At 50.2% G+C, this 22,411-nt stretch overlaps 1 protein-coding gene across 2 annotated transcripts in view; it reads left to right on the forward strand.

Moving 5' to 3' along the window:
- Positions 1 to 703: 703 nt before the first annotated feature.
- MXRA8 (matrix remodeling associated 8) overlaps positions 704 to 22,411 on the forward strand; it is a 36,445-nt gene continuing 14,737 nt past the window's right edge. The window contains exons 1-6 of one of the 2 annotated variants that reach the window (XM_050931482.1): positions 713 to 771; positions 945 to 1,026; positions 10,983 to 11,006; positions 11,437 to 11,745; positions 12,377 to 12,478; positions 13,787 to 14,245. In XM_050931482.1, the coding sequence (XP_050787439.1) occupies positions 978 to 1,026; positions 10,983 to 11,006; positions 11,437 to 11,745; positions 12,377 to 12,478; positions 13,787 to 14,245 (943 nt within the window). In that variant the 5' untranslated portion in view covers positions 713 to 771; positions 945 to 977. Of the gene's footprint in view, positions 1,027 to 10,982; positions 11,007 to 11,436; positions 11,746 to 12,376; positions 12,479 to 13,786; positions 14,246 to 22,411 lie in introns of both variants that reach the window. The other variant, XM_050931481.1, reaches the window with a different exon arrangement.

Genomic DNA, 22,411 nt, shown 5'->3' on the forward strand with positions numbered 1-22,411 from the left:
AGACCTGGCCTAACATAACAATCTTTCTCATCAGCAGGAGCCCGCTAAGAACTCTGCTTTTCCATCACTACCTGAGATCATTGCTGTATCATGGCCCTATTAGTCTTGTATCTAACAGCTTACGAGCGGACCAAGGAAACAAAGACCAGTGTGTTGGGCTCTCCAACATCCACTGTACAAGGCGTCTGCTTTTTCTTTGAATAGAAATCAGTCAACCCATGGCATTGTTCCATTCTTGTACACAGATCTTGATGTAGAGGTTCTCCGCTGGTCGTATCTCTCCTGTCTCTACATAGCAGAGAAGTTGGCACCAAAGGCTGGAGAGGGGTCCTGTCCATCAGGAGACATTTAAGGGGACAATTATAATCTAGTGTTTTGCCCCCACTGCCCTGAACTCAAGTCAACATTGTTTCCTAAATCATCCTCTGAGACTTGTTTTTAAAGTAAAACCATGTGAGGAGACACAGATCAAAAAACCACAAAGGTTCAAAAATCCTGTCCCTGGCAGACAGCTGGATGAGTGTCAAAAGAAAGAAACAGCTGGATCCAGTAAAAGCAGAAGGAAAATTAGTTCCATACCCAGAAGGGAAGTAGGGGGAGGGGGCTGGGTTTTGGAGCGCAGAGCTGTGTGGGACCAGTGAAAGTCAGCAGATGAGACTTTGACATCAAAGTCAGGGAGCAGAGCAGAAGGATCCAAGGGGGGAAAAGAGAGAGCTCGTGTTTTGGAGAAATTGAGCAGGAAGCTTTAAGGAAGGGAAGGAGGTGGAGAGAGTGTTTTGGAGGGGGCAGTGCAGAAGGGAGGTGGGTGTTATAAATTGTAGGTGGAGTAATACTGCAAGAATTTGAGCTGCTGTCCCTGGCTCCCCGGCTGTACAGTGATGAGGTCATAGTGTTTTTGGGTTAAAAAAAACAACTTCAACTTGTTTTTCAGGAGAGAGAGAGAGAGAGAGATTGAGAAACACACAGAGGCTGAAGAAATGGAGCATGTAGCAAAACTCCTTCTGTGGCAGCTTTTGCTTCTGCAAAGTAAGCTTCTAGCTGATCGGCATCAATGTTATGTGTCTTTCTTGCACCCCGAGAGAATGGGGGCTTGGAGTTTACCTGGGGGAGCTGGCTCTGTCAGTTCAGTGTCTTTGTTTAGTTTCTTGTAGCTAGTTGTTTTTCTGGAGTGTGTGTGTGTGGTGGGGTGAGGGCAGGATGACCAGATGTCCTGATTTTATAGGGACAGTCCTGATTTTTGGGTCTTTTTCTTATATAGGCTCCTATTACCCCCTACCCCGTCCCGATTTTTCACACTTGCTGTCTGGTCGCCCTAGGTGGGGGAAAAGGTTTGGATGGGGAAAAGGGATTTCTCTTGGCTTTTCTGGAGGAGGCATATTTAGTGGGGAGGGGTTGATCGGAGGATGTTCTAGGTCGTTATCCATATACTTCGGTTTGTTTTGCTGGCGTGCAAAAGGAAGGGAAGGAACATAGCCTGGTATTGCCCTAAAGCTTTGAGACGCTCTGAATCATTTGATCTCAGGTGACTTTGTGCTGTAAGGCAGGAGCAGGCAGTTGTTGTGGGTGGTAAGGGGGGAAATGCTAAAACTGTTTGGGCTGCCCAGGTAAAAAGAGGATTCACCTGACATCCCAGAGGAGGGTGGAGATGGAGAAGGGGGAGGATGGTTTGGGCGGGGGGGGTTATTATAGAAACGTGGCACTTTTTATGTTGTTTCCTGTGTTGCAAAGTTTTCGGGGGGCAATGACAAATCCAATGCGCCGAGAAAGGGAGCCTCAGCTGGTTCTAATGAAGTGAAAAGACTTGTGGGTAAATAGCAGCCCCCCAGAAGGAAGCAGCCCACGTCACACAACCCAAACCAGCCCCTTCGACACCTCTGAGGAGAGGTGGGTGTGAGCAAGGCTGGCTCTCCCCGGGGCACAGGACGGCTCAGTTTCTGAAGGACGACAATGCAGCCCATCTGGGAAATGTGGGGTGCAAGCTCTTTTGGGGCTGTTTTATCCCCCAGCTTCATAAACCCAAATAATCCCATTAGCCAGTGGCTGGGGTTCCCCGGCACCTGCCTTGCATAGCTCCTTCAGGTCACAGGTGAATTCAGTTTTTGTGCTCAGTCTGGTCCCTGGTGGATATTTTTCACCTCACCAAGCCATCCACAGTTTGCAGTGCCTCTGGGCATGGTTCAGGATGGGCAGAGCAGGGAAGGCTGCCGGTGAGGACTGTGGGGCACGGGCAGAGCTGTGAGGGACTCAGCGCCAGAAGAGATGATCACAACTGAGCAGCAGTGGGAGAGCTGTGTGGGGATCCGTGACCAGAGCAGGGGGGGATGGTTTCATGTCATGCCTGAGAAGCACTGGCAGAACTGAGGGGACTGAAACCAGCTGGGACTGAAACCTACACGATTCAGGTGCTTTGGCAAAGCTTGAGGAGCATGTGGGACAAGAACAGCAGGTTGTGTTGCTGCTCATCAGCCGTGGAGCACTGTGGGGCTCAGACCTGCAGGTCAGGGTTGAGGGGTTCTAGCGGACACATTTGGGCGCAGTGTATGAGGGTAGGGGCAGGGTTGGAGCCATGTCAGAGATCTTCCACTTCCAGGCTGACTTCACCAAATTCCCATGAAAATAAAGTTGGAAGCAAGGCGGGGAGAAATCCCGTTCCTTTAACCTTTGATGAGATGCGGTTCTGATCTCCACCCTGGAGCGTTCATCCTTCGGGGAAAGGCCGGCTCCATTCCGAATGGCTCTGCGTAGCAGGCCGCAGGCCAACACACTGAACACGAGGCTGAGACGTGTTTACAAAGCGAAGCACATATCTGAGCTGTCTGGGAGAAGCAGGGCCTGTGTGCACAGCAGCCAAGATGGCAAGGGGCAAATGCTGGCGGAGCGTCTCCTGGCTCCTCGTGCAGCCGGAGGACGTTTTTCTTTCTGCCGAGACGGCACATTTTTGTCTCTCTCCGGTCTAACAGGCATGTTCCCACTTGTGGGAAGGTGTTGGAATTGTTAGAGTTGGATGGCTGGGGAAGCTTTTGGGAGTCCCAAAATCCCCTCCAAAAGCAAGAACAAAAATCTGCTGTTGAGAAATTAAATCCCAGGAACCTTTATTTTTTTTAAATGAGGACTTAAAAAAACACCAATGCAAAGGCTGACTCAGCAATCAAGTGGCTGCCTTTGAGGGGATCTTCATTCAAGATCCAGCCTCGGTCTTTCACTCCCAGGCCAGCAGGAGATAGGAGCAGCAGGGATGCAGTGTGGTTAGCCATTAGGAAGCAAGCACTTGCATTACTCACTGATGCCCCCGCCTGAGTGATTTGAAAAGAGGGGCATAGATCCGCTTCCCTCTGCTATTCCCAGAACTAAGCTGAGCTGTTCGGTGTAGCTATTGCTAGTACAGTGCCTGCAAAATAAACCATAATGGTCCCGTTGACACTGGGTCAGGCCCCCAAGGAGCCAGCGTGAAGTTGCTACCATTTTCCAAGAGAGTATGAGCTTAAGTCAGTAGCAGCATCTGGTATGTTTGCACTGACATGGGAATAGCTCTAGGAAGGCCCTTAAAAGTGCTGATGCAGGGGTTGCTATGATGGAGAACGAGGAACTTGGTATTTTCACATGCTTCTTTTTTTTTAACTTTTTGAAAAACTCCCGTTTTTGAGTAAGCTCCTCGTTCAAGGCCTGATCCACCGCCCACTCGCTCCAACTGGACTGTGATGCTGCCACCCCTCCAGCAAGAGGAGCGGCAGCTCCCTTTTTGTCAATAGAGGCTGGTTTAATGGCCAGTGCAGAGGTGTCACTTCCTTTGACGTATGCTCAGGCATCTAGACAGCACCACAGTGGTGTGTTAATGGTTAGAGCAGGGAGTGGGAGGCAGGAGTCCCAGGATCTAGTCCTGGCTCTGTGATTGTCCTTCTGTGTGATCTGGGTTAGGCTGAAATTTTCATAAGCGGCTGCTGATTCGGGGCGTGTCTGATATCTTAGGCTACCCAACCAGAGACACCTAGGGGCTGATCCCAAGTCCTGCTGAAGTCCCTGCATGCTACAGGTGCTCAACCCTTCTGCAAATCAGGCCCAGGGTGCCCCAAGTTGGGCACCCCAAAACTGAGGCACCTAAGATCAGTGTTCACTTTCAAAGGCATTGGCCTGAACCTCTCCAGAGCTCAATTTCCTGAAGTGCAGATTAGAAGTGATAACACCTTGCTCACAAAGGTGTCATGCGTCACTTTGACACTGAAAGGACTATGGCCAGGATCACGAGTACTATTGTTTAGAATCCGGGATGCTGCACAGCTTTGACACAGTTACACTAAACAGGAGGAAGAGCTCTCAATTACTACAGAGAATTCTTTCCCAGGTGTCTCCCTGGTGGGTCTTGCCCACATGCTCAGGGTCTAACTGAGCGCCATATTTGGGTTGAGAAGGAATTTCTTCCGGGTCCAATTGGCAGAGACCCTCGGGGCGGGAGAGGCTTTCACCTTCCTCTGCAGCATGGCTCACGGGTCACGTGGAGGTTTAAACAAGTGTAAATGGTGAATTCTCTGTAACTTGACATCTTTCAACCATGATTTAAGGACGTCAGTAACTCAGCCAGAGGTTCAGGGTCTGTTACAGGAGAGGGTGGGTGAGGTTCTGTGGCCTGTGATGTGCAGAAGGTCAGACTTAGATAATCACGATGGTCCCTTCTGACCTTAAAGTCTATGAGACTCAGTGGCCTGGAAAATGGGCAACGAGATGGGCAAAGAAAAAAGGACTGAAAAAGAGATGGTCAGAACTGAACTTACTCTAACTGAAAGGCCTTGTCTAGGAACACAGTCAGGCTGGGCCAGAGATGAGGTCCCTGCATTCAGAAGGACCTTCCTCCAGCCTGTATCAGCTGAACCATTAGGAGGGAGAAGAGCATGGACAATTCCTGGTTGATCTCAGTTGCCTTGGGAAGAGACAGTGCTCAAGTATGCTGGGTGTAGATCACTGAGAAGGCTCGATTCTGCTGCCCTTACTCCTCGGGGGAGTCCCTTGCTTCCCAAGTGGCCCCATGGATTTCAGCGGCACTGCTTGTCTTGTAAAGCACTGCTCTCTCTATACCTGATCCGGCACCTCCTGAAGTCAATGGCAAAGCTCCTACTGGCTTCAGCGGGGTCAGCATCAGAACCAGTGTGAGTAAGGATTGGGCCTTTGGGAGGCAGGGGTTACCCGCTGTCACAGGACCCTGTAATGAACACACCCACTTACCAGCAAACAGTCCCATTCACACTGCCTCCTGTGATGTTAGCCAGATTCCTGGCTCAGCCCTGCTGTTGCCTTTCGTCCTCTATTAGCCCTTCGTTGAACAGGATGCCGGGTGTTTTGATTAGCCCAGCTTTGGGCTCAGCCTCTCAGTCGGAGCGGCAGTCTCTCCTTGGCATCCCAGTCACCTTCCGATGGAAGCAGTGGTGGTGTTCTGTGTGTAGGAAAGGGGAGAGGTGGTTTCCTAATTGGGTCACACAGAGGAGGTCACTCAGGATGTTCCTCAGAGTTTTGGGCTCTTGCTTCATGTTTGTCCAGCTTCTTTTTGGCCTATCGGAGGAGCTTGCCTTGGAATTATAGAAGCCAGAGCCTGGGTGTGTATTTTACAGGGGGAGCTTGACATGTAGGCTGTTCCCCTCTTTTCATCCGGCAGAGCTCAAGATTTTGCCTTTCCTTGGAGCTTTCGTTGGATGGGCCAGCACGATATCTCAGGAACTCAGTGGGAAGAACCCTGTATTTGCCTCTAGAGTAGAAGAAAAGTTCGGGGCCACCATGTGAGCCAGTCTCCCTAGTGCCACTTGTGTCTGGAGCTGAGGATGGGGCTGGGGGATGTAGCTACAGAGGTCAGAGCAGTTGCCTTCCATTTTGGAAAGCGGAATCATGAACTGCAGCTAACGCAATTTGGCCAGGCTTGAGGTTGTGGTCCCAAAGCTTCAGCTCTCTTGTTTCTAGGCCTAATGTTGCAGAGGGAAACCAGGGCAACCTGCCCTTCCCTTTCATCTCCTGGAGCCATCCGCCAGTGTGGCCCTGGACATGGCATTGACGGTGCTATGAGTTGAGCATGGGGCTCCTGGCTGCCCCTTGCCTCCGTCACACAAACTTTGTCAGTGTAAGGGGCTGTATGGCTGCCAGGATGGGTCACTGGCCTTTCTTCCAGCATAGGCAGAGCTGGTGCAATGCTTCTACGACACATCCCCTTCCAGTCCAGGGGGAGGGTAGCCGCAGTACAGCTGTGCTCTGGCTGTCTCCAGCTGCCCCAATGGCTGCATGGGGCCGGAGGCAGCTTAGGGCAGTGTCTCAGGCTGCTCTTACTTTGCTGGGTCCCAGGGCAGCCCCAAACCATGACCCAGAATCAGGGAGGTGCCATCTCCAGTCTCAGGCACATTGATGAATTGGGTCCCAGTAGCCCACAGGCATCTGTGATCTCACGCCATTCCACTGTTCCCCCTTTGTCCTGCCTGATCAGCTCAACTCACTACCTCCTTTGTCTCCTCCCACTCCTGGCTTCGCACCTCCTCTCATGCTGCCCCCCTCGACGTGGTTACTGTCTTGATCAAGGTGGGCAAAGCAGCCTCTTTCAGTTGACAGGATCAGTACTGACAGGTAGGAGTCGGTGTCTCTGAGCCACGCACAGCCACGTTCATCCAGTCAGGATGAACAATAGAACCAAGGGCTTGAAGTATGTCCCTGGTAAAGCACAGACAGGTATTACGCCTACTTTACAGATGGGTAAATTGAGGCACAGAGAAACACAGTGACTTGCCCATGTCCTACAATGAGTGGCAGAGCTGGGAAGAGAAGTCAGGAGTCCTGACGTGCAGTTGCCTGGTAACCACTAGCCTGGTGCCTCCCCTGTAAGGATCTGCTAGCAGAGGCTTTAACAGATGAATGAAAGGGAGGCCGGCAGGAGCTGTGTCAAGTTTTTCTCTCCTGGAAGCTGCTGCTCTGATGTTACAGATGATCACGCTCTGAAGCCTTCTTTCACAGAACAACCACGTTTTGCAATGTGGCGGAGGAACACACGTGGCCTGTTAATGAGCTCCAGCAGCCCATCCTGGCAATACGCCCCAGTGGATGGACGGGAGAGTCAGAGCTTGTGGGTCCTGATCATGCCAGTAGGTAAAACCAGCATAATAACAGAATCCAGAACTGGGAGACGGGCTCTGCTAGTCTTAGCTCAGGGACGATGCAGGCTGTGGAGTGGGGCACATGGAGGGTTTCCGGGTTTGGAAGGCTCAGCTGCATGGCTTTGTCAGATGTCCAATTTATGCAGTTTACCTCCATGGTTTTTGCATTAAGTTGTAAGGGGGAAAGGGAAAAATAAATGCGTTCCCACGGCTCTCCCACAAGAGGAGATTCTAGCAGCACCAAATCAATCCCTTATTAAGTGAACAGCAAAACGAGGCTCTGACAGCACTGGGTGTGCAGACACCTAGCAGCTCTAACATGTAGACGTTGTGCTCTGGGATGAAGGTCATTTGACTGCACCACCTTATCATGACATCACCTTTCTGTGCCGCGCTGCAAACCTCACCGTATCCTGACTGGTTAGCATCACACTGTAACACTGATGCATGGCAGTACTGGGCCAGGACACAGCACGATGACACGATGTCCCATCACACCTGAAGATATGCCCAGGTCCTAGTTATTCCATCACTGCGTGTGCGTAACTCCTAGCGATTTCAGTCACTTCACTGTTTGGGAATGTGTTGTCCCTTTCTTTTATACAAAGTGATACAGAGTACACCGGCATTTTCCCAGTGTATTCTCTTTGTAAAGCTGCAAATATAAATGCAGAAGAAAAGGCTTCCGTCTGGAGTATCTTTGAATGGGGCTCTTGCATGGAAATGGCCATTCTCACACCATGTCATTGCCGATGCTTTGCGAGAGGCAGAGAATAAGAGTGGTTTATTTTACTGAGCGTGTTCTCTGTGGGTGTGATTGAAGTAGCCCCATTCTGGAGTTAATTTATTCCCTGTTGCAAGAAATAAATTCCAGTCTTTGTCAGGGTGGCATTGTGCCCATGGCATTCTTAGGACAAAACAACTAATTATCCGGCTGTAACCCATTTGTGCTTAAATGGTTAACAATGGTTTATGGAGATGAATGATGCCACTGTGTTGTGATACTGAACCATGCTTTCCACGCTGCCCACCGGACTTCCCATCCTATGCAACTAGCAGGAGGTAGTGGGCTGTCGAAAGGTGGAAATGAAGACATTTGTTTGTGTCCCTGGAAGTAGTTCTCACCACATGGATCTGAGTTATGCGGGCTGGAGAGGCTGCACTGGGCTAGCCTTGGGAAGCCTGGCGTGTGAGGGAGATAGAATTGAATGGGGAGGCCCTTGATGTCAACAGGTGATTGTTCTGACTAGTACTGGCAGCGAAGCGTGACAGGAGCGTGCAGGGGAACACACCTGAGTGCAGTGAGCTTGGCCAAAAGATTCATGCTTTTCTGATCATCAGCTTTTTGCCTTTTATGAAACGCTGGAACTCAGTCAGTTGCATCAACTCCAGCATCGGTGCTGCTGCCCTTTCTCCTGAAAGGTGCTAGCTTTGAAGACTTGGACACCAAAGTCCTCTGTTTAGCCATAGGACAGGAAGAGTGGCAGTGCCATCTTCCCCTCCACTCTACTCCGGCTCAGCTGTGACCTGGGACCTGAATCTCCATGTCCATTTAGTCCTTGGTCTCTGTTGGGACAGCAATCTGAATGCCCTCTAAGGAGGAACCGGAATGAGATGACCAAACGCCGTTCGCACAGGTAGCACAGAGCCGAGCAGGGTTCAAATAGATGATCTACAAGGAGAAGGTTCCATACCCCATTGCTAGTTCCATGAGCCATCCAGCGCCCCCTTGCTGCTACAGTCCATGGATGATCCCTGGAATTGCAATGGACCGTCATGGGGAGCCTGGTCCATGCGGCAGAAATTGAGGTGCAATTATGCCTTGTCACCCTTTCTTACTAACCGTTTGTGGGAGAAGGGTGGAACTTTTCTCTTCTAGATGTAAGGCTGGGTGTCTTCTTACAAGACCCCCAGGGCCCCTCCCCTTCCAAATGAACAGCTCTGAGGGCCTCGCCCTAGCTGACTATACACCAGGCCGAACAAAAGCCTCTATTATCTATTATATAACAGCAGCGTGGTCAGAAGCACTGCCTCGCACCAAGGGTGAATCAGCTGGAGCCAGTGGAGAGAGACCAAGGTGATGTTTGTATGCCAGTTCCATTATAAACACTCCGTCTCAGCGAGAGAACACGGGGGGAGGATGGGTATTTTGGTAATTCACTACAATTTCCCATCGATGGGCGTGCTCAGCCGCTGTCTCGTCTTACCCTGCACAGAGCCAGTCTGCGTTGTGAGTTGGTCAAAATGCCGGCTGCTGTCGGCCCCTTGTGTTCACAAACATTCCCCCTGTGGCTGCTGGTGGAGGAGCTGCCCCATCGGTAACAGTGGTGGAAAATATTAGGGAGGAAAAAACCCTGTGGTAGACAAGGTCCTGTTTCCATTGTGTAAAGCCAGGCTTTGTGGTGTGAGGACACAGGGACAGCCCCTGTCAGTATGTTCCCAGCCCTAATCACAGCTCTGAGCTATGAGGCTCAGCTGTACTTTTCTTTGGGCAAAGCTGCGACTGAGAAGCAGTGTGTGACTGCAGTCTGGCTGAAAGCACTATTGTAACTGGCCCAGGATGGAAGGCACCCTACAGGCATCAGAAAGGCCAGTGATTTCCTGAGAACAGGACCCCTGACCACTTAGTTCAAAAAATGCTGGCCTCAGCCCTTTTAGCAACAGGAGAAACCCTTAGGGATGGCTAGCTGAGAATCTCTACACCACCATTGGGACAGTGTGTGTAGACACACCTGAGCTAGCTCACAGAAAATAGCAGTGTGGCCACCTGGCCTGGGCTAGCTGCCTGAGTCCGGACCTACCGTCCCAGTCCAGACTGTGCACGAGCGGCTCGCCTGTGTTGCTGCCCAGGCAGCCGTGGCCACATTGCTATTTTAGCAAGATAACTCGATCAAAGCTAGCTCGGCTATGTCTACATGAGTTGCAGTCATGCCTCCCTGTTGCTGTGTAGACACACTCTTAAGGACAGGTTCAAATCCTGTCTGTAGGCTGCACCCATTAGAAGATGTAAGTTACATACATGTTTAAGCCCTGATCTTGGGAAGAACTGGTGCATTGCATTAAATGCTTAGTTGGTCTTTTTTTTATCCTGGTGGCTCCCGAACAAAATTAAGATATTTACTGGGCAAGAAGCTGCATCTGTAGGACCAACTGAGGGGAGGTTAAATTGGGGTTATAAACTCCCCTCTAGCCCTACCAGCACATTGAAGGTGAACCCGAGGACTGAAAGAAATCCCTGTTTTTCTTCCGCTGACATGAATGGCCCGTTCATTTCAATGAGGGGGTTGGTGGGTACAGGGTTTGGCCTCTGAAAGTTACCACAAATACCAGGTCATTGATAGGTTTCCAATCCCCTTATCTCCTTTTTCTAATTATCGCCTGGACCAGGGTACGAGTAAAATTACCAGAAGAGAATCCAGATAATGCAAAAGATGGGAGGAGGGGCCAGCCAGATCGCTGGGGTTGAAGGTGGTGAAGAGAGTTAATTAGCATGGTAAACTACTTGGCCAGTTTAATCTGGTGCCTCAGGTTATCTCTGCAAAGCCAAGACCAAATCCGACTCTGTTTTTGACCCCGTGTCTCCACCCCCTTCTCCAGCCTGCTTGTTTTTTTAATTCACTGGAAGTTCTTTGGGTCAGGGACTCTCATTTCTTATGCTTGTAATGGGCCTAGCACTGTGGGGCCCAGACGGGTTGTGAGGCCGTCAGCGTTAGCACAGTGTAAATATTAAATAATCACAATGTTGAAGAAGACCTGAAGGATGGAATAATAAAAATAAAGGAAAGATGCTTGCTGCTGGCTATGAATATATTTAATATTCGCTCATTTACTTTGTCAGTAATGTTATTTTCTCTTCTCCTTCGACAGGGTCTGTTGTTCATTTGTATTCAGGTAAGTGACACCCTTTTAATCTGTCCTGGTTTTAGGATCGTTAGAAGTATGGGAACTGACTAGGGTTGCCAACCCTCCCGGTATCGGGCTCAATCTGCCGGAGGCTACTAAAGCCAATCCGGAAAATTTTAGGCTGCTAAAAGTCCAGCAGTGCAGCAGGGCTAATGCAGGCTCCCTACCTGCCCTGGCCCCACACCACTCCCAGAAGTGGCAACAAGTCAGGCAGCGACTCCTAGGAGGAGGCGTGGCCAAGGGGTCTCTACATACTGCCCCCACCCCAAGCACCAACTCTGCACCTCCCATTGGCCAGGAGCCCCTGCCGGACACGCATAGATTCTAGAACATGCTGCCATGACCAACCTGCTGCTTTCATGCATCCTTCCCCACTTCATGCCCCATCAGTCCGGCCTCTTCCTCTCTCTGCCCACAGTCCCAGCTGACATGTTGAACCCCGAGAGCGTGGTGGTGTCGGTGTCGAATGTCAGCGCCGTGGCTGGATCTCAAACTGTCCTGACCTGCAAGAGTTACCGCATGATCTGGACCCAGGACCGTCTGAATGACCGCCAGCGTGTGGTCCACTGGGACTTGTATAGCAACCAGGATGGCGATTACAAGGCGGAGAGGCTGTGTGACATGTACTCAGCTGGGGAGCAGCGGGTGTACAGCTCCTACAACCAAGGGAGGATAGCCATGCCCCAGAATGCATTCGCAGATGGCAACTTCTCACTGGTGATCAAAGGTACCAGGAGCCAAAGGGATCTCTCCTTCCATTGCTTCTAGAGAGCTGCAGCTCCATGCTCTTGTAGGGAGATTTATTATGGGGAAGGGGGGCTGATGTTATCTGAGACCCAGGAAATGCAGTGTTCTAACCACTAGTAAAGTAACCACCTTTTAAGAGAAATGTGCCTTGCAACCACTTTGAAAGTCTTAATCACGGTGTGTCAAGAGGAAGGATGGCCTTATGAGTAAAACACTGGACTAGGTCTGGGTTCCAGTTCCAGCACTGTCATGAACTCCCTATGTGGCCTTGGTTGAGTCACTTAATCGCTCTGTGCCTCATTTTCCACACCTGTAACGTGAGAAGAATCCTGTCTTCCTCCCACTCTCTGTCTGTCTTGTCTATGCAGATTGTGAGCTCTCTGGGTCTCTTACAATGCCTCGCACAAGCTTGGCTGGGGCTGGTGTTACTGAAATGCCAAATAATAATTCACACAAATGAGACTGAGCTCAAATGAGCATGTAACTGCCGTGAGAGGTTGGCCCTGTTTGTCTGAAGCTCCTTCTGTACCGCCATGCCTGGGGGCGTGCTGCATAAACAACCGCAAACTATCATCACCTTGCTCTTAAATGGTCTTTTTCTCCTGTGCTAGATGTTACAGAGAGCGACCAAGGCACGTACTCCTGTAACCTCCACCATCACTACTGCCACTTGTATGAGACGGTGAAAATCCAGCTGGAGGTCACCGAGAATGGTAAAGGCGCCTGCTGATGCAAACGGTGGGGATTGGTCCCTCTGCGGGGGGGCAGGTACTTCACATGCCCAATACTTCGGGCCCCAGGCTGACAGAGAACTCTGGGCAGGGGGAGCCCTATGTTCATGTAGAGCCTTGTTGGTTTCACAGGTGTACTACCCAGCTTTGGTCAGGGAGCCCCCTGCTCCACCCACTGTCTCACTGAAATCAGTGGGGGTTTGCGCAGAGACAGAGCACCGTGCAGGATAGGATCACGGGTGCTGCACGTGAATGTTGCTGCGCCTCAGAAGACATCCGGGCTCACTGCATCTTCTAGCAACCATGCAGCTGTGAGGTTTCATTCTCTTTGCCATTGGAGTCTTGCTGTGTCACAGCTCTCTGGGTTAGACCAGAGCGGGGGCTTCAAGGGACTGCCACTGACAGCACCACTTGGATGGAGACACTGCTTGCTGTAGATGTTCCCCCTTGCCCACTAGCTTCACCTCCATCTTGTCCAGGTTGAGCAGCCGGCTGGCTTTCCTGCAGGTCCCAGTCGTCTTAGCCCTGGGAAAGAGCTGAGGCTGCCCTGCCTGGCTGTGCTGCGAAAGGCGAAGGGCTGACTGTTCAGCAAGCACACGGGTAACTCGTATAAGTGGGTGGTGGGATGGGAAGGAAGCAGCATCTTCTGCTTTCTGCTCTCGCTCCCTGAAAGTTTCTGTTCGTATAATAAAAATGCCCAGTCCGTCTCCAGGAGCCCCAGGCTGCTTTTCTGGTTTTTATTGCTCAGCATGAGCAGCCTGCAAGCCAGTGATCCTGTAACTCCTCCAGTAATTAGGGCACTGGGAGCAGCAAAGCATTTCCTGCAAGGAGACTGCCTAAGACGCTTGGAGGATGGGAGCCAGGGTGTTGAAGATAAAGTCTGTTATTGCTATTCCATTCTCAGTCATTGGAGAGAGCACACTCTTCCCTCTTTGCAGATCTAGCCACGGACTCTCAGCTACCAGGGAGGAAGGATGGGCTTGCAGTTAAAGCACTAAACGGGGACCCAGGTGTTCTGCGTTCAATTCCTAGCTCTGGCACAGACTCTCTGTGTGAGGTTTGAGAGCCAGTCACTTCCTCTCCACGTGCCTCAGGTTGTGATGCACTTTTAAGATCCTTGGGTGGAAGTGCAGAGCAGGAAAGATTCTTGGTGGTTCCTAGCGTAGGAAAGGCTGGTGTCTTTAGACAGCGGAGCTGCCAGGGGCATCGGGTATAATAAGGTGTGTGTGCTGGGTTGTTTCCAGATGTAGATGTATGTTTACCTAGCTGCCTCCTGTGTCCTCTCTGCAGCCAGGGAAGCGAAGAGGTACTGGGATGGCGAGAAGGCCGTGATCGTTGCCTTGCAGGACAGCACCGTGGTGCTCCCCTGCGTGAACCGGAACCAGATCTGGACTGAACGGCACAGCGAGGAGGAGCAGCAAGTGGTCCACTGGGACAGGCAGCCCCCGGGGGTCCCGCACGACCGGGCTGACCGCCTCATAGACCTGTACGCCTCCGGCGAGCGCCGCTCCTACGGGCCTCTCTTCATCCGGCAGAAGATGAACATAACTGAGACGGCCTTCGCCCTGGGTGACTTCTCGCTGCGGATTTCAGCCCTGGAGAACGCGGATGAGGGCACGTACTCCTGCCACCTCCACCATCACTACTGCGGCCTCCACGAGCGCAGGATCTTCCGGGTCTCCGTGATGGAGCCAGTGAGAGAGAAGAAGGTGGTGAACCTCACTAACTCCAACAGCGTGCCACCTGTAGGTAGGTGTCCCTCCGAGGGTGGGGGGGTCCTGCAGGGGAGGAGGTGAACAGCTACAGCCCTGCCCTAGGGCTGAGCTAGGTCAGCTGAGAGGGGCTATGGGCTCTGCCCTCAGGGAATGCCTCCAGTTCCGGAGGGTTTTCTAGCAGGCAGAGATGGTTCTGCCCTCACACCAGCCCTGGGCTCAGGAGACACTCTGGGGCAGGCCGGAAGGAGGGAGGGGACGTGACCAAGGTAACTCTGCATCCCTGCAAAGCTCCACAGAGGCCATTGACGCAACTTCGAAATGCTCTGAGAGCGTCTCCAGCCTGAGCCAGGGTCCACACGTGACCCTGCAGCCAGGAGTAGATGAGACTCAAACAACGTCCCTTCTGTCCATGCAGGAATGAATCTGCTCCTATGTTCTGGGGGGTGGTTGGCCTCTTTGTCTGGGTGGTGGGTGCTCTGATTGCTAGAGGGGAAAAACATCTGCAAAGAGCAAACCCTGGGAACCTCTGGACAGGGCCTGATCCTGCCTCCAGCTCGCACTGAAGTCAGTGGGAGTTAAAGATGCTCAGCATCTTTGCAGCTGATGGGTCTGATTCTTTTCTGCCTTGCATCTAGTGCCACTATATTCACTGGTGCAAAGTGCATGTCAAAGGTTACTATTCTGGTATGGGAGCATTTCACACCCACTCTGAACAGGTGTCCATGCCAAGTGGAGAATCAGGCCCCAAGATCCCTCCCCTTTTTTTTTTTACCATATCTCGCATTTTCTTCTCTGGACGAGCTGCTCTCTGAAGCCTGTTCAAATCCTGAATCATCACACTCATCACAGGCAACTCCCCTTCCCCAGTTTAATAATTTTTTAGCCTTCCGGGTTATCGTTCTTTATTAACATTTTAAAATATTCATCATGGATTAATATTTATTGGGTGCTTAATACTGAATTTAAACATGCTTTATAAATCTTTAAGTAGCTCTGTTTTGCTTCAGCAAGAGGCTTTTCCAAGCCATGGAGGCCTGCATCTCCCCGTTGGGCCATAGGTTGGCATCCAGAAAAGAGAGGCATTATCAAACAGAGATTGCCCGTGGGCTGAGTTTACGGAGAGGCTGGGACACAAATACACCTCTACCCCGATATAACGCTGTCTTCAGGAGCCAAAAAATCTTACTGTGTTATAAGTGAAACCGCTTCGATCCGCTGGAGCGCGCAGCCCCACCCCTCCGGAGCACTGCTTTACCGCGTTATATCCGAATTCATGTTATATCGGGTTGCGTTATATCGGGGTAGAGGTGTATTACTCTCTCTGCCTCTGGCCGTTCTGCTGCCGTCCCTTGGCTTGGGGAGTCACATTCAGCTGCCATTCTGCAGATCTACATGTCAATTTCAGGGATGGTCCCCTAGGAATCCAGGTTTGCTCTTCCTTGGTGCAGTCAGTGAACTGGTAACCACCTGAACAGGTGCTGGGCAAAACATGGGAGGAGCTGGAACCAACTGAATATAGACAGACTAGCTCACTAGTCATTCAGTCCTGCATCAGGTCCCCAAAACAGCTCAAGCAGTACTGTCCCCTCTTGCCTTCTAGAGGAAATACCTAACTAATGTCCTGGCCAATTTGAAATAGCACTGAGAGAGAGCCTCAGTATCCTGACTGCATTCTGATGTGGAGTAATTACATTCTGCCTCCTTGCATTGCCCCATGGCTTTCAATAGGGTACGTATTCATCACTTGCACTTCAAAACTGTTGGCTTTAGTATTGCTGTGGGCTGTCCCATAGCTGCTGTGTTTCACCCCAGCCATGGCTGCATTTCAGAGGTGGGGAAAGTGATCCCAGCGTAGTGAGTTTCAGTTTAATTGAGCCTATCAAACACATTGGGAGAACAGGTGCTGGATACGTGCAAGATAATATCAGTTGTCTGGGTCATGCACCGAGGTTTGTCACTGGCAAAAAGAACGAAAGGATTAATTACTGCAATCAAAGAAGCAGTCTCAGGAGCCCTCTCTCCCCTTACACTAATTCAAATTTAAGCATCAAATGGTTTTTGTTTCTCCCTGGTAAACTTTTCCCGGAGGTTTTACTCTTGACTCCTTTACATTTCATTGGAATGTACAGGACTAAATAAAATCAAATAAAGCTACTGTGTTTCATTAACTGAATGATAACAGTGTCTGCAGCTGGATTGACAAACGCAGTCTTGTAGGTCAGAGTGTGCTGGAGGAACTCAAGAGACAGTGACGTCTAAGGATCAGCGCAGGGAAACTGGGAGTCAGGACACCTGGGTTCTCTTTCTGGCTGAGTCTCTGTGGCTGGCTTTGTGACTTTGGACAGATCCAGTAGGGTCCAGTCCTGCACCACACACTCACACGAGTAGCAGGGTAATCGCTTGTGCCTGCACAGGATGGAGAGAACGTCTTGCAGCAGTGACATGAGCCATCATTGGTTGATCTTCATAAAGTGCTTTGAGATCTTCCGATGACGGGTGCTATTGAAGGGTACAGAGCCTGAACTGTGGCCCGTGTGCAAAGTATTAGTACAAGAAGGGAAGGAGCCTTCTGCCACTTTGGCAAACTGGGTCCTGATCCTGCGAATCTCCGTAATGTTTATTCATGCGAATAGTCCTCACTGGTCTCCTCTGGCCAACAGCAAAAAACAACACAGATGAACATGTTCCCTTTGAAGTCAATGGCAAAACTTGCAGAGACAGCAGTGAGAGAAGGATCAGGCCTAGGATCACCCCCCCCCCACACACACACACACACACACACCTCATTTGAAGAACACGTAAGCTGGATTTTTTCTGTTCAGAGCCTTTGCTAAACAGGTCCATGAGGGGCTGGCTGCTGTGCACTGGGGGCCTGATCTAAAGCCCATGGATCTCAGCGGGGTTTGGATCAGGCCTTAGTGGGCCTCGGGTAAAGCAAAGCAAGTCAGTTCAGCTGCTAAGCTTTGCCCCCTTTGGGCCCCTGGATGGTGAGTGCTCATCTGGCCTGCAAAGCGCCACGCTAAGAATTTGCTGAATCAATGGGAATTTGAGAGAAGCTGGAATGTCTCATGTGCCTGTTTCAAACCCATCGACACCATGCAGCACGCCGGAGCGGATCCTGTTTCCATAGCAGCGGGAGTGGCCGTGACAGAACCTCCCCACTGCTTGTGCACCCCTGTAAAAATCTTCTGGGAGAAGTGAAAGAAAAGGAAAACGTCAGGGGATAACAGAACCAAAGCGCTGACCTTTCTCAATGAATAGCTCCAGTTTCAGGCTTAGCTCCAAGGTTTGGAGCCATTTCCAGACAGGAAACTTCATCCTGCTGCAAATAGAAACCTGGGGCTGGATTCTGCTCTTGGATGCACCCGCATAAATCTAGAGTGAAGCCACTGATTTTAGTGCAATGATTCTGCGGAACTGAGAGAAGAATCCGGCGGATGTATTGTAGCGCAGTTCACAGAGCTGTGCTCAGTCCTCTACTGGCCTGCAGACGCTCAGCTGGTGCAAAGTGGTGTAGCTCTGTGGGCATCAGTTAAGCTAGACCCATCCACACTAGCATTGGGGATACAACCCCTGGTATTTTGGTGGCAGGAATGTCGGGAGGCTGTTCCCTACTTAATTTTTTGCACTAAAAATCAGTTATCCTGGGTTAAAATAAGCAGCAGCCCTTTGAAAATGCATGCAAGTTTGTCATATATTTCAACCAAAGGTCTCAGAGCATCTTACAAACTCTGAATCCCTCAAGTCTCACAAGCTTGTGAGATAGGTACATCTTTATAAAACAAACCTGTTAATTATTCCTCCTTGTCCTAAATGGAGTAGTATGGGAGCGAGGGAACTAAACGGGATTATACTGTATTTGAGAGAAACAAGGAAAGGATTTTGACTAGGGCTGCATGCATGCCTCGTCCCCAATCCTGTATCCTGATCCATGCGAGTGGACCCTCACGTCCATGCCGAGCCCTGTGGACTTCGGGTCTAAGGGTCCACCTGTATGGATCAGATTGCAGGACTGAGGCTTTGGTGTGTAACTCCACTGAATTCAGTGCTTTATAGTCTGATTTGTGAGCATGTGTGTGGGAATGTCAATGCCTTAGCTCTTGCATTGCTGGCTATGTTAGCACTCACCTCTTTTGTTAACCAGTACTGACTATTTTAGGGAACTTTAGTGCAGTGGCTTGAGTGCAGATAGGGATGTGATATTTAGAAATATTGCAAGTTTGGCTCTTGCTCGTAGCATAAAGCAGCATCACCTAAGCTTACACTTTGGTGGAAAACTAGAATGGGGAAGAGATACTGTATACTAGATAGAGATACTGTTCCTGACTCTGCCACTGGCCTGCTGAGTGACCTTGGCCAAGTCACTTCACTGCCTGGTACCTCAGTTTCCCCATCTGTAAAATGCTGATCTCCTTTGTAAAGTGTTTTGAGCTCTACTGGTGAAAAGCACTAGATAACAGCTAGGTGTTAATAATAATAATAATAATAATAATTAATAATAAATATACTTAATAAAATAAACCTCAAGAGGCCCAAAACTGTTTCAGATCTATTCTTTATTATGTTAGTGAATCCCCAGTGTTTACAAAAGGCTAAGCCAACTCCAACCCTCTCTAGCAAGCGATGTCAGGGAAAGGCAAAAGACCAGTAAGCTGCCGTGCTGTGGATGCTGTCACCTGGTTTAAACATGTGCCCGTGCGGTTGCTTCCTCTGTGTGGCAGCTACTGCCGCCTTTAACAACGTAGAGGTTTGCAGCAGGCAGTTGTTGATGGCTCTGCTAGTAGGTTTTTAATATTTTTTAAGCCTGGCTCTGGTGACAAGAGTTACCCAGTTCATTCCCAATAGAGCCAGCCAGCAACAGTCGGCGCAATGGGTAGCGATGATAGTAAAAGAGGGATACACGATCGGGCTGGAGGACAAACCCATCAGACCACACAGGGCTCTTGCCGAGCCTCTCGATTTTCCGGTGGTGATGTTGGCATTTCCAGGGTATCATCTTTGGCTCTACATTTTTGGCTCAGTTTCCCAAGATGTGTGTATTTAAAAAGCAAACAAAACAACCTGCCCCAAAGCCAGTGGCTCTACGTACATAACCAGGGCCTTTCACCGCAGGATCGTGGGCACTTGACAGTCATCAATTAACGCTTGCAGCACCCTTGTGGAGCAAATCAGTTATTTTTGCCATTTTACAGATATGGAAACTGAGGCACGGGAGTGGTGTAAATAGATTCTTTGTCTTATTATCGGGATCTTGTTCCTCTCCCTGAGTGTACGCTGACCCCATGGCAACCAAAGACCCTTCCCCCTCATTAGGGACGGGGCCACGTTGTGAATTTCACATCCATTGGCTTTGCAGCTGAACGTCTCCTCAGTCTGAGGATGTTGGATGTTCTGTCTGGGCCATTGAAGAGAGCGGCCCAGGTTGGATTGTTTGCATCTGGATCCAAGCTCCCCGAAAGTTCAGGAGGGGTCAGATCCAGTGTTCAGGTTCTGAACCAGATCTAACTGGGTTTCTTCCACAAAGCTTAGCGAAGACTCCATCAGGCTTTCAGAACTCTCCACCCTGCTGTACCTCCCATTCCCAGAATGCCCTGCTGCTCTTACCAAGTTGGTAACAAATGGTTTTCCAGGTGGACCACTCCTGTGTGTTCCAGTATTATAGCTGTCAAACTCTCATGGCAAAAAGACATCACAGTGAGGGCTGAATCCAGCCCTGCACTATGCAGGTCTACAAGGACAGGAAAAGGAAATAGGTAGCTTCTTCCCCAGTAGAACCAGCAGAGCATGAAGGGACAGGACCAATGGCCATACCAAGGCTAGGCACCATGTCCCCCGGGGGGCCATGCTTTTCTGGCTGGGATGTGTCCAGCCATCCAATCACACATGCTGCCATCAGCAGGGGGTGCTGGCATTTCACTCTTGCTGGGAGCGGCAGCAAAGTGCTCGGCCTGAGCCTGCCCTGCGGAATCCTGGCCAGCCTGGCAGGAGTCGCTTTTACAGTACAAGCACTGGAGAGGTATCTCGAGTCCCACCTCCTGCTCCTCCCAGAGCAGGACCCAACCCAGAGACAGCTAGATGGTTTCCTAGTTCCTACCTGTTCTTGAGCAGCTGCCTCAATTCTTCATTTTGATCACTAGTTTAGCATTTCCTAATGCCCTGGGGCCCTGGGTCACTCAAGTGTTTAATTAAAGTTTGGCTGATTGGTTTAATAGGCTATTTGCTCTAGCCTATTAGCCCTTCTGTAACTGGGGTCCTGGACCTTTGGGTCAGGGTGCTCAGCGCTTAGTTTATTGTAGGGAACGTGGAGTTTCTGGACCCTGGCTGCATTTGCATTCTGTGCTGATAGAACCAAATAGTTTATAATATTCTCAAATGTCCTGAAAAGCAAAACCAGCTGTTGGAGTCATGATGAACTCGCTGGCTTCGCTCAGCAGCGACATTCTTCTGACAGCCGATCATTGCTGCGCTTAACCGATACTCCGGAGGTGTCACGTCACTTACCGGGGAATGACTAAAAAGGCTCTGGGGAGATCTGGCTGCACAGGCAAGGCTGACACAAACGGAGAGCTGCGTTCAAACTGGGGACAATCATGTCCTAGCTGAGACAGGCCCCGGTGGTCTCATTCTAGTCTTGATAGTCATTTGGTCCACACTGCAAAATCACCCTCCAGTTTGGCCTAGCATAGTCTTTGCTTAGGACAGGCGTGCTGGCAGAAAGATGGACGTTCTTTCTTGGCAATATTGTGCATGGTGGGCCGGGCATGGCGGGGGGAAAGTCTGCCGCTCAGTGCCTGCTATTTGTCTCTGTTATTAGCACCCCACTCTCACGAGCACCAAAAAACACTTACAAAGAAAAGATGGAGCTACATTCTGCTCTCCCTTAGACTGGTGTAAATCCAAAGTAATGGATTGACTCTGGTATAACAGTGAGCAGAATTTGGACCTTTTTTATTACTGTATAGACACTGGGAAAACTGAAGAACCAGAACACTTAGGAAGTTTGCATATGAGAGTGCAGAGCTTGGAAGAGAACCCAGGATTCCTGGTCCCTGCTTTAGCCATTAGGTAATTCTGCCTGAACATACTGCAAGGTACGATGGCTCTTTGGATGTTCCCCTGCACTCTCTCGCACTATAGGAATTTAACTCTGAAGCAGCTTTCAGGTTAGAATTCCCTGTTGGTGTTTGTCTGCTGCTGTGTGAACATTCCCAGTCTCCAGGAGACAGCATTGCTTTGAACTCTGCTTCAAAGGGAAGTCCCCCACAGCACAGTGTGTCTCAGGGCTTTGCTATCTATCCTTCAGCAGGATTTATCTAACCCCCCGACTCTTGCAAACAAATATTTCCTTCTCATTTTTCAGGCGGAGGGAGGGAGAGAGCATTGACTCAATTATTCAGGCTCGAGAAAAATGTTCCATGTACAAACTCAGTTTCCCTTCCCTGCTTGGAAGACGAGCAACTGGAATCGACAAGCTGCTGCGCCCAGAAATGGAATGGATTTCTGGCTTTTTCGCTGTGTTCTTAGTTATTTATTTTGTTTTATTTAAAAGAAAATTCATTCTTCGGCACTGCAAATTCCTTCCACGCCATAAATTATACCACTTGGCAGCGCTGGGCTGCTTCACCCATTAGCTGTCTGGAGCCGAAGCAGTGCAGTGCAGGTCTAAAGCAACCAGAAACGCTCTCTCTGCTCTCATGCAGAGGCACCTGGGGCTCTCCTTGCTGCTCCCTGGATTTGCCCTCTTTGCTAGATAGGAAAAGTGCAGTGATAATCAGTAAGAGTCACTAACAGCACGTTTGCTTTCCTGGAAAGGCTTGGGAATGTTAAACACGAGCACATGTTAAAGAATGATTATTAATGCCTTGTGCAGCAGAGTGGGCGGATGCTCTAATGGTTAGTGAGTTGGATAGACTCTCGGGGGAGCAGGGTTCACTTCCTGGTTCTGCTCTCTATGCTCTGCCTGACTTGGCTCACATCACAGAATCTCACTGTGATTCAGTTCCCTCTCTGTTAATTGGAGTCAATAATCCTTAGGATCATACATTGCTAAAGGCAGGGGCTGTCTCTTACCATGGGTGTGCACAGTACTCAGCTCTGTGGGTCCTGAACTTAGATGGGAGCCTCCAAGCTCAGATGAAGAGAGAATTAATAATTGAGATGTCCAGAGGGGTGTGTTGTGTTAATTTAGAAGGAATCAAGA

Source organism: Gopherus flavomarginatus, chromosome 21 (genome assembly GCF_025201925.1).
Source record: "Gopherus flavomarginatus isolate rGopFla2 chromosome 21, rGopFla2.mat.asm, whole genome shotgun sequence".
Taxonomy (NCBI): Eukaryota; Metazoa; Chordata; order Testudines; family Testudinidae; genus Gopherus; species Gopherus flavomarginatus.